We start from the raw sequence: 12,480 nt of genomic DNA, 5'->3' as shown, positions 1-12,480 counted from the left end.
AAGTTCGTGAATAAAAAGATTTAATATTCAACGGTCGAATAGGGCCAGTAACTTTTTAATTAACCTCTTAAGATCACTGTGAAAGCAATGAATTAGAAATATTCATTAAAATCGGAGATGAATTCAGATCGGCTTACATTTTTGAATGAAAAAGTAAATTATTTCTGTGTCCCTATCTGATTGATTCATTGGAATAATGTTGGGACAATTTGATTAGATTTGTTTTGGTACAAATGTACATCAGTGCCTTATACAGGTACATACATATAATAAATAATATCTGTAAATAAAGAACTTCGTTCGTTTTCAGAATTTAAATGAATTCAGAGTTTACCGAACGGTTTTGCAAGATTAATTTTGTGTTTACGCGACTTCCAAGAAGGGTTATTTATCAAAATTCTAAGAAATCGAGAATAGAAGTCGAGAAATAGAGAACCCTCACACTGCAAACTAAACTTGACCCGATGGTCAGCACTTTTTTTCCAAGATTTTCTCTTGATTCCAATCAGTTTTCAGTCGGTCTAGTACCGGCTCAATATTTGATCTTTGTAATGTTCCTACTACCACAGATTATATAATAGTTACTACGTAACAGATAAATCACTCCATACAAAAAAGTCCATACCTACTGTTATAAGCACCTACAAGTTCCCCAACTACCTACAAATTCCTAGCTGCGTTATAAAATGAACCTTCAAAGCTCGAGCGCTTGATTGTTATTCCAATGCGATAGCGCAAAGTTCAGTGACCGCAACCGTGCCGTGGCCGTGCTTAGGGTTGCTTCTTACAATTTATTAATATTTAAGTAGGAAAACAAAGTTACGCTTATTTTAAGATAGCCTTTTTTAAAACTGAGTTTTTAAATAAAAAGAAATATCAAGAATATTTTTCTTTAGTTAAGGACGCTTGCTCGGTTTCTCGCAAATATCAATGTTTTTAGGTACCATTTTGACACATAAGCAGTTACAATTTTCACAATATTATGGTATTAAATGAAAGGTAATTTATTCATCTCCACGTTAAATGCATTATAATTACACAGTCCCATACTTTTTTTTACACAATTTCGTTTTCACCGCCGGAAGAATCATAAAAAAGTACAAAAAAGGGGTCTGAATAAGTACGTGTAACCCTAATGTGGAGTTTATTTATAACTTCCAATAATAAAACAATCACAGCTAATGTATTTTTCTACACGTTCAGCTATTTTTTTTGACATACATAAACCACTTTATAATTTACAATAAATTATAAAATCACTCTCAAATTTCTTCATACATTTTTTCGCTATGCGCACGTCTCGGACCGTCATTCCGCGCTCAGACGCGCTCATGGACGCATGGGTGTATCGCTTTGTCGGAAAAAATAAATACGTAAAATCTAAAATAAAGAGTGTAACGATTTGTGTACTGGGACTGAAATACGTTGATACTTTTTCGGATCAAAACAAAAGTAAGTACGGCCATCATGTTGTATCATGGCCGTACTTACGTACGTACTTATTTTTAGAATTGTATAGATAATAGATACCTATTAAAATGACAGTAATATTTTTTTTAATTCCAAATGGCGGGCACATTTTTTTTAATAATTTGATATTATGAGTAATCAATTAAAAGATTTTTGGGGGTTGTGATTTTGAAAATGTGTATTTATTTCATGATGGCGAACTTTTTTTTATGAAATAGTAAATTTTTTTACAGATGCCACGGCCAAAAAAATTTGGATATAGACCAAAAAAAATGTTGGAGTTTACCCAACTACGGTAAAGCCAAAGAAGAGTTATGATTTTGACAGGCTTTGTATGTATGTATGTGTGTATGTTCATAATTTATGTTATATAAATTAATGTTTTTAAAATTCATAATGATGGAAACACGACAAATGAGACACGACAACCGTTTTTAATAGTCTGCATCAGGACCGCCGTCACAAATCACCGATCCTCTCGAAATACATATAGAGAGTTGCTACCTAATTGCTACCAGCTACCATTAGTTGCTACCAATTGCTACCCTCGTGGTTTTGAAGATATTCAGCATCCTACGGTGACAGCCATTCTGATATTTTTTGACTTTTGAAAATGCACCTCAGAGGGTTTTATAATAAACAAAAAAAGCAAATGGTATTACCAAATTCAGGGCCAGTTACGAGTAACTGGTCAAAACCAATGCGTATTTGCCATATGGACTGGCAATGTCAAAATTAAATATGCATTTGTGGAACGAAACGACCAGTTCTGGAAGGAAAACATGGAAGGACATTTAGTTAAATTCTACAACACCTGTTTACTTCCAGAACTGGTTGACCCACGATACACTAGCCTTAGGGACCATAGTTTACATTCAAGAAAAATATTGACTGTTAAAAATAATTCTTAAAAATATGTTAATTTTGTCATTTTGTTTTTATATTTTTTTGGTTGTTTACTGTTTTTATTTTTTACATTTTAATTTCTCGCAACGGTTTTTATTTTCATCCAAAATACTTATGTATAGAGGGGTTACTTAGTGCTGAATCCCCCAGTACTCATATAATCCGATGACAAACACATCACACAAAATTTAAATATCATATCAATAAGCGTGAAACCCTTTACAAACACTAAGTTACAACTAGTTACAGTCGAAAAAAAATAATATAATATTAAAAATCTTGCAAGTATCAAAGGAGATGGCCAAAAAAACACCCAGAATCGACAGGAACTTCATATGTATGATTGGATTCAGTATAATTTGTGGATTTTAAAAAGTATTTTAAATCATCTAAAAACCGTGGGGTTCTCTTTTTATAACGTTTTTTCGATCAAGATTTTAGTTCACAAAAAAGTTTACTTGTACTATTTGATGTCCGTTAGAAGTTGAATGCAGACTCGTGATTGGACCGTTTTGCATTGCTAAGTCATTTGTAATATTTGACAATGTCACATGGCGCGATTTTCAAAGACAATTTCTCCAAAAACATTTCATAGCCAGTTGTGAAGGTTGCATGTAACTGCGAAACCTCTCCAAGTAGGTAAGGTCGGTGCTTAATCGTATCTGGAGTGGTTAAATACAAGACCTTTTAATCTCCAGGCAAACTCTGTAACTATGGGGATATTACCATTGGCTTGTATAATGTTAGTGTACCTTGTTTTTTATGTGCCTTGATGTAAATAATCTTATAAATCAACATAAATTCAACATAACTTATTTTTGTGAAAATATGATATAGCTCCTATACCCCATGGATTTCAGTCTGGATTTTTTGGCACCATCAAAGGTCAATAATAATGAACCCATTGGTACCCATTTCGTTGCTGTCGATTCTGGGTTTTTTTTCTATGAAAATTTGGCCATCTCCTTTCGTTGATTGATGTACAAAATCTGGCCAACAATGGCTTCTATGTGTGTGTGAGCGCAATGTCGTTGTGTTGCCGCTAGTTTACCTAAAATTGAGCGAGTGAGAAATGTAAAAGCGTCCTTAACTATTGTATTGCCTACTAAAATGGAGTATGGATACATATTACTAAATATTATCTAATACGTAAGCATAGGTAAGTACTTTAGTAAAGCTTTCGTCAAAATCAAAGGCGGTTTCCAACTATTTTTCGAGCACAAGTGCCATACCCCATATGGTACAACTCCGTCGAGTGTTGATTCATACCTAAAATTGGTTTCTGCGTAGCGACACGCGTAATGTTGCGAGTCGTCATTAAGTTGGACCAGAACTATACCTACTTACACTCCAGATGTGTTTTGAGCTACAAAACTCACAATACAGTTCATATAACTAAGTAGGTATCTAAAGTAAAATAAGTACCTAATGATCTCTGTTGTTAAAATCATAAAGTAGATAAGTATAATTTATAAAAAAAATAAAAATAGAATTACTAGATAAGTTCTTACATATAAAATGTTTCTAAATCTTATAATAGTCGCATATAAACCAACACAACTCAAAATAATCCATCAGTTTGTGAGGTAGCTTAAAAAACCTAATAAAAACCAACAGCATAACATGCCACGAAATAAAAATAATAATATTGGAACGCGCGCGGCGCGTGTGACTGTTTTGCGCCCTGAGCCACGTGGGGCTACCGGTAACCCAGCGAGCGGTAGGCATTTATCGCGCGCAAGTACGTCGAGTGACAGAGGCCTGCTGCTACTACCATTAATTTCCATACTGATTTATGAGACCAAACAAACTACGGCCGACTACACACAGGCAGGAGGCTACTATTTCAAATGTCAAAAATAATCTTCATAATAATTAAATGTCCATTTTTTTTATGAACACTTTAAGGTTTACGTCAAACCGAAACATCGTACATAGGTTTTTATACCGTATACTTCGATCACCCTGTATGAGTAGATTTCCTACCATGTTAGTATTAAGATACTACTACTTATACAGTGAAATAATAACACATTCAACAAAGAAAACAGGACAAAAGCAGGTTTACTTTGTTCCGAAAATGTATTATTTTTATCACAATGTAAGATCCGTGTAAGTTCAAAAGACAATCAAAATAATTACATACGAAGCTCTAAAAGTTAAAACGTGTAAAGATAATAGCTTAACTGAGATACTATTATTATTCTGGACTACAATAACATTTGTATTTGCCTATTTATTATTTAGAAAATAATTTGATAAACGTCACGCGAAATTGGAGTTTGACTTTGAAAATCTACATGTTTATAGTTGAAAACTAATATACTTAATACCTATTAAATCAATTTAATTCAACTATAATGCCGTTATAACAATAAATTAATATTATAAACTGTCAGTTTATCGCAAAGTTGGCACTAATATAGCTAATACATTAGAACAACTTATATTTTTACCTGGTTGCGAGAAGTGGCCTCCTGAAATTGAAATAGAGTAAAAAAGGAAAATTAATACACTATATGGACACATTTAATTTAATTCAAAATAAATAATACTAAACATACAGACAATGACATATTGTTTGATACGTAACATTTCTATCACTATTATAATAACGCTCTTCTCCAAGAAAATATAAATACAAAGGAACAGTTTCATAAACCACAGTTGAAATGAGTTCTTGTTAAACAGCGAGTTAAAGTTTCCAACTAATTACTGAAGTATGTGGAAGTACCTTGTTTATTCTACATTAATAATTGTAAACAGTGTTCATGGAAATACAGATACTATGAAATTATTATCAAAAAACAATGATCAAAATGCAAGTGAATTTAACTCTATTACTGATTGTATAATATCTATAAGCGATAAGGAATTATTTTTTATGCCAACAGTAGCAATACTTAAACAAGCAGAAAACAACATAAAAGAAAATGAATTTATAAATGAACTCATAAATAAGCTCACGCTATTTAACATACCCCAAATAATAGTCGAAGAAATTGACAATGAAGAAAACCATGAACTGTATATTAACTCTTTAACCATTGCGTTTATTGAAACATGTGATGATATTAACAAAATCGATTTCAACAAAGTTGATAAGGCCATGAGATTTCTTATAACAATATCTGATTCAACAAAAGACAAATGTATTGAAAACCTTCAAGAAATTGGAGAATCAATAAGCCATGATGCTGTCACATTCATTTTTCGTAGTAACGAAGCAGACATAAATGAAATGTTCACTATATTTCCAAAAATAGATGGCAATACTTGTAAAGAAGTTGTCGATCAACCAAAACACATAAATACTTGTATCAATGGTACTCTTGACAATGATGACATTTTTCCGATCAAAAACCCTGGCAATTTAAATAAATGTCCATTTAAGGTAGGCATGTCTACGCTGTTTCCTTTTTCCACTATGAAAAACAAAGAAAAACTTAAGCTGTATGACCGTGTTGATGATATTAAAGGATCTGATTTTGAAATCATGAAAATTATCAATGAATATTTTAACGCTACTTTGGAGATTTATTATATTTTTAAAACAGAAGAAAATCCTTATTCAGATGTAGAGTTTATACCTTTTGTCATAAATGGAAGCCTGGATGCGTGTGCCGGTGGCATATACAGAATATATGGCGACATAGTTGAGTATTCAGGAATATACGTCAGCCAGGGCATATTTTGGGTATACTACGTCGAAAGAGAAGACAGATCATGGCAAAATTTAATGCACAAATTGAATGATATCTACATCTTCATGATATTCTACATAAGTTATTCAATTATATGGTGCCTTATACGTCTGTTTGATGGGGAAGCAGTGTCATTGATGAAAACATTGCTATATTGCTGGGGTGCACTCGTTGGCGCATCGTCTTTGCAAGACCCAAGATCACGAAAGCAGAAGTTTTTAACTTTAATGTACTTGATCATGTGTATCTATCTATCTGCGTACGTAAGCATGCAGTTTTATGCATTCCTCACGATAACCGCACCGCCTCATACTTTTAAAACAAACAGTGACGTCATGGAGTCAGGAAGAACTGCCTACTTAAAGGATATCACTAAATACTTCATAAGTGATGAACGGTATACTCGATTCGCAAACAAATCGGCCGATTGCGTATCGTTTCTCGACTGTTCAGAGAAAACCTTACTCTATAATGGGCTCACAGTTATATTACAAGGTTTCTTTTACAATTTCCAAGCGGCGACGGCTGTGAATGATGAAGCTAGGATTCTGCGAGCAACAGAGAATATGTTGACTGTGTACAATGAAATGATAATTAGGAAAGATAGCCCGCTTGTGGAGAAGTTTCAAAAGGTTATGCAGAGGTTGTTTGAAGCTGGTATCACTAGGAGATTATTTACGGAGGCTATTGGTATTTCTGTAGTGGCTAAAGCAAAGAGTGCGAACACTAATATGATATCAAGTAGCTACAGCTGTCAAGCTGGATGTTCGATAACTTTAAAACAGTTTGCAGGAGTGTTCTATGCTTGGATTTTTGGATGCATCATCTCATGTGTGGTTTTTGTATTAGAAATATTTCTGAAACGTGAAAAAAGATTGTTGACGAAAATTGAATAAAGTTATAGTTACATCATATGAGAGCACATGAGTTTTTCTACTGTTGTAAGTGAATTTAGAGTCACAAATAAAACAGTATAGAATAGTTTCTAACACCGGTATAATTTCCACATGATTTTTATTGGCCGATGAAAAAGCTGTAAAAATAAATAAGTGCACATAAAACTACGGACGACTCTGTTTCAATCTTAACAATCGTTTACCTATTTTCGAAATGCAGCATGGCGTACAGTTTTTTTCTAATTTTATTTTTTTTGGGAAGTACGTATCATCTCCCGAGACTTTTCCCCACCTATATTGGGGACGGCCTCCAGTCTAACCAGAGCTGAGTGTTTTACAAGGAGCGACGGCCTATCTGACCTCCTCAACCTAGTTACTCGGGCAACCTAATACCCCTTGGTAAGACTGGTTGTTAGAGTATTTAGCTTCTGACTACCCCTAACGACTGAAAAAGAGGTCTAATGGCAGATGAAGTGGTACGTAGATTTTGTAAATTAAACATCAACAACACACAATTCTATAAGCGTAGATAAAGGGAGCCACTTTGTTCTGTCACTATCACAAACTGATGATAGCCAATCGGTTTGTGATGGCAATCCAACATGACCAGAGAGAGAGAGATTTCAGGCGCAGAACCAACTACAGCTTGACGCGCTCTTCTATGCAACATTCTTTATCGCATTCCTTCCATCCCTTCTTTATAGTCGGAAAAGCTTCGTTGGTCTAGTGGTCGCAAGCGCGACTGCTATGACTACTAAGGTCTTGGGTTCAATTCCCGGGTCGGGTCGTAATCTTTTGTAAGTGGTTAGTTAGTGGGTTTCGTAAACTTTCACAAAGCAGCCCGTAATCTGGAAGTTGCTGACTGATTTATCCTTGCATCGGAGAACGCACGTTAATGTCGGTCCTGTGCCTGATCTCTCTCGGGTCGTGTCGGGTTACTTTCCCATCAGGCTATGAGAGTAAAGGAATAGTGAGTGTAAATGTCCTGCGCATCATCATACATGAGTACAGCCGCCGTGGCCGAAATCGGCCTTAGACGTATTATTATTATTTCGTATTATAGTCGTAAGTATAACGTACAATAGATGATATCACACCCAGTATACATACAAACAAACATAAATATATATCATATAGCTTTACCTTCAAGAACTTAAGCATCTGAAGTCGATTATTTTTATTTGTAAGTCGTCTAAGATTTTATTCGTCGAAAATGTAAGTGATGTAATATAATATAAGTGATGGATTCCCTGTTTTTTTATAGCGTGCTTGCTTCAAATTTCCTTAGAAGCTGCGGTTCCGAAGAAGAATAAGACAAGACATAGACGAGTATACACTTTGACTACAGTTAGATATCCGCAAGGTCCGGAAAGACGGTTTGGACCATATCCCACACCAGGTTACAACGGACCACATCCCAGACCAGGTTACAACGGACCACATCACTATGGACCTCATCCCAGACCAGGTTACAACGGACCACCTTACTACGGACCAAATCACAGACCAGGTTACAACGGACCACATCACTACGGACCGCCTTACTACGGACCAAATCACAGACCAGGTTACAACGGAACACATCACTACGGACCACCTTACTACGGACCAAATCACAGACCAGGTTACAACGGACCACATCACTACGGACCACATCCCAGACCAGGTTACAACGGACCACATCACTACGGACCACATCCCAGACCAGGTTACAACGGACCATATTACAATAGACCACATTACTACGGACCAGATTACAATAGACCACATTACAAAGGACCAGAGTACTACTACAAATGGTATGACAGTTACTTTTATTATGACTATCGAGTTCCACTACATAAACCAAAGAACCAATTGAGAAAGGATTTTGGAATGGGTGCGCAAATATTTTTATCCCAGATCATCCCAATAGTTAAAAATATGGTGTTTGGTTTGCAAGATGAATCCAAAAACCAGTTTAAAATAAGAGCGAGACCGTGAACGCCACGTCTGCAGTTTAACTTTGCCATCGACAATGTTTATAGATCACGAGAAGTTACTTAATGTTATGGACATTCATCCCAATAATGGCCTCGACATGTGAAGCTTAACATTATACCAGGCTAGATTTAGGCTGTCTTCCCTTCTGACCTGTTGTCAGACTTTCTGACATAACTAAAATACATAACATGTAAATAAACAAAATTATATGCGTATATACCTTCTTTATTTCACCTAATACCAATGTTGCAAGATTCCTTCCCCAATAAATTAAAATAAATGTAATTTGCTCAATTAGATTAGTCAACTCTCAATGAAATTCCGCACAATTGAAAATTTTATTGGATTTTGGAAATAAAAACACAATAAAACTGTGATTCATATTTGAATTTGTCAAACCGTTGGTGTATTTTAAAATTATTCCAAAAGTTATCTATATCGATACAGTTTAACGCAACCATATCGACGCCTCCTACGCATAAGGTCGTAAGGCTAAAAAATCGTTTTTTACAGGAGAACGTTTTTTGTATACAGTGACGATAAAATTTATTCTGAAAGATTTTCAACAGAGATTTTTGCATTATGCTGTCAATTAACAATTAAATAATTCATTCCCAGGTGCTGGATATTATAAAGAATTGTATTTACCGAAAAAAAAAACCGTTTTACTTACTTACGACCCTATACTTGATTGAAAAAGGTCGTATCTTCTTGTTACGACTGTATGCGTTCATAAACTTGATTTAAACAACACGAATAACGACGTAAGTTTTGAATTACGACTATATGCGACGTGCAAACTGTCGAAATCCATATAAATAACAAGTTTAAAGCTAGAGACATGAAGTCAAATGGTAAGAAAGAAGCATTAGAAAGTGGAGGAAAAATAGTTACAGCGAATTTTTAATATTCCACATGAACAGTCACTTTATAAAACTTGTGCCATTTACCCAAGAACAGTAGTGGGAATAGTTGAAATAGGTTATTTACTTAACTCTTAACACGAAATTAAAATATTTTTGAAATCGGTGCCAGGGGTCTCGAGGTTAACCGGTTCAAATGTTCTGATTAGGTAGTCACTCTACAAAGTCTTAGCCTTTTTCCCAGTAGTGGGAGTGGTCAAAATAGATTCTTTACTTCACTCATAACACGAAATTAAAATATTTTTGATATTAGTCCCGAAGGTTCCCATGAAAACCGGTTGTAATATTCCACATAGACAATCAATTTACAAAGCCTGAGCCCTTTGCCCAGTAAATGGGAGTGGTTGATGGATCTTTACTTCACTTTAACACGAAATCCAAATATTTTTAAAATCGCTCCCAGGGGTCCTGACAAATTAATCTGACAAGACTTTTCTGACAAATAAGTCTTATTCATATTCATTATCATTCATCTCAGGATCTGGCTGTCAGGATCCAGTACTGTAAAAAGTTGGAATGAGTAATTTTTTTACTGTGATTTTAAAATAAATTCTAAAAGCATTAGTTTCTAATAAAAACTGACCCTGATTTCCTGAAAAAAAAGTCAATTATCGCAATATATTCGAATTCTCGTTTAAAATCTACAAGACCCCTGCGCTATGGGCTATCTACTGGAAAAATCTTATCAAGAACTCTCTCTCGAATACGAGCTAGATAGTAGACAACGTTGAGGAATTCCCTCGTTTCTCTGTCGTATTCATCTTCAGGTCAGATCTTAACCTCCACTGTTTTGTGGTATCTGAGACATATACCCGAATGAGAAGTTTTCCTCTATATGTGTCTATAATTTTCGAGAGTTGCACCCGATTTTTTTAGGGTTTCCATCTAGACCGGATGACAAAGGAACCACTTAGGAAGAAAACCCTTTCAAACAATAAAATATTTGTTTAAATCGGTTGGTAAACGACGGATTCATTTTGGGAAGTCGGTTAAAAAAAAGTCGTATATAACTCGTATTTATCAATTAATATAATTCAATTAAGGTAATAAAAGTGGAATAGTTAAGACTTCGTTTGTAAGCATATTTTTCAGAATATTGATTAAGAGTGAAACCAGTTCTCAGGACTCCTGGGGTAGATTTCGATTTTGGGACCTAATATAAGCCTATGGAACATAATACACTATGCAGTTACTGTGGGCAACACTTGAGTCCTACTACTATACAAAGAATAACATTGTCCTTTACACATGTTACAAATACATAGATAGAGGCTTAGAAAATTAACATAATTCAAACATAACATCACGACTTTTATTCCCCAAAGGGTATGACATAGGTTAGAGAGGTAAGAGACGAGAATATTACAGCCCATTACATTACAGAACATTAGGCACTATTCCAGACTCCGTGGTATGAGAATTTCGAAATTGAAAAACCCAATAATATAATGCCCGATACGGGAATCAAACCCAATACCTTATGGCGGGCAGTCATACTCGCGGCCCCTAGACATACGAAGCAGTTCGAATGTTAATTTTAATGATTTCCAACTATAATTGAAAAGTAGAGAATCGTATCTTATTTTTTAACGGAGCATACAGCCGTATGTCTATGATACGTCTTTATACGTTTATTCATTGTTAAATTTAAACCTCGCATATGGTCTTAAGAATAAGTTACGACTCCTAGAATTAAATTATTGAGTAGTATAAAGTCGTAACTGACCACAGTACACGTATGATTACAGCGCATAAAGTCGTAACATAAACGTTTCGACGTTTTGCGTGGGACGGCTAGAATACGACGATTGACATACAACGTCGGTACTGCGCTCTGATTGGCCGTTCTCGCTCCAATCGATCGGAGCATACAGTCGAAACTATCCGCGTGACTTTAGGCGCGGGAGAATTTAAGTGTTAAGACCATTATCCATTAAAAATCTCACGATTTATAGAAGATATTAAAATTTGGATTATAGTAATACGTAATAATATTTAAGATGATTGTAATGGTGCAAAAAAAACGATTTTTGTAAAAAAATGTGTTCCGACCTTTTGCGTGGGAGGCGTCGATATGTCAATAACCATCATTCAACCAGAATACAAATCCAAGAAGTGAACAACAGAAACACAACCTCCAATTGGAGTCACATTGGCCCCAGCTTCCAGAAGCCAGGCAACATCGGACCGTGTAGACGCCGGGGGGCGGCAGCCCCCTGGCCGATCATATTGAAAATCTGTGAAGACTACAGTGTATTATTTTTTGAAGACATTTGTGAAGACTACAGTGTATTATTTTGATTAAAGTTTTTCCATTTTTATTGTTTCAATGAACGATGGCAGTAGCGACGCCGGAAGCAGCGTGTATTAACCTTCCACATCGGCTGAGACCTCAGTAAAATGCCCCTTCTGTTCGCAGTATCTCAGTGCCCCTTGACCCCTCAAGTTATTACACCTCCAATAAACCATCTCCTCTGGAACTCACTATCAAAATTAAAAAGTAACACCCACATACTCAAAAGAGTGCCCAGGGGTGCAAGGCGGACTGTTGCGTCAAGTCTGGCCCAATGCGTCCGCCTCGCAGCCCTGGAAAATTCA

The 12,480-nt window shown here is 35.4% G+C and overlaps 2 protein-coding genes across 2 annotated transcripts; both read left to right on the top strand.

The window, feature by feature from the left end:
• Positions 1–5,485: 5,485 nt before the first annotated feature.
• On the top strand, positions 5,486–6,976 carry LOC124639099. Its single transcript, XM_047176329.1, has one exon. The coding sequence runs from the start codon at positions 5,486–5,488 to the stop codon at positions 6,974–6,976; it is 1,491 nt and encodes a 496-aa protein (XP_047032285.1).
• A 221-nt stretch (positions 6,977–7,197) lies between these two features.
• LOC124638678 (early nodulin-75-like) lies at positions 7,198–8,959 on the top strand. Its single transcript, XM_047175688.1, has 3 exons — positions 7,198–7,237; positions 8,241–8,600; positions 8,643–8,959. The coding sequence occupies exons 1-3, from the start codon at positions 7,198–7,200 to the stop codon at positions 8,957–8,959; spliced, it is 717 nt and encodes a 238-aa protein (XP_047031644.1).
• The last annotated feature ends 3,521 nt before the right edge of the window (positions 8,960–12,480 follow it).

Source organism: Helicoverpa zea, chromosome 18 (genome assembly GCF_022581195.2).
Source record: "Helicoverpa zea isolate HzStark_Cry1AcR chromosome 18, ilHelZeax1.1, whole genome shotgun sequence".
In the NCBI taxonomy this organism is placed as follows: domain Eukaryota; kingdom Metazoa; phylum Arthropoda; class Insecta; order Lepidoptera; family Noctuidae; genus Helicoverpa; species Helicoverpa zea.
The sequence above is the reverse complement of the archived record's forward strand: the minus strand, read 5'-3'. Positions and strand labels throughout refer to the sequence as shown.

Excerpts from the sequence above, each read along its gene's own strand:
- LOC124639099 (XM_047176329.1), top strand. The coding sequence starts at position 5,486 with ATGAGATTTCTTATAACAATATCTGATTCAACAAAAGACAAATGTATT.
- LOC124638678 (XM_047175688.1), top strand. The coding sequence starts at position 7,198 with ATGGCGTACAGTTTTTTTCTAATTTTATTTTTTTTGGGAA. Across the intron at positions 7,238-8,240 it reads AATTTTATTTTTTTTGGGAA|CGTGCTTGCTTCAAATTTCC; the intron begins GTACGTATCATC and ends GTTTTTTTATAG. Across the intron at positions 8,601-8,642 it reads CGGACCAAATCACAGACCAG|GTTACAACGGACCACATCAC; the intron begins GTTACAACGGAC and ends ATCCCAGACCAG.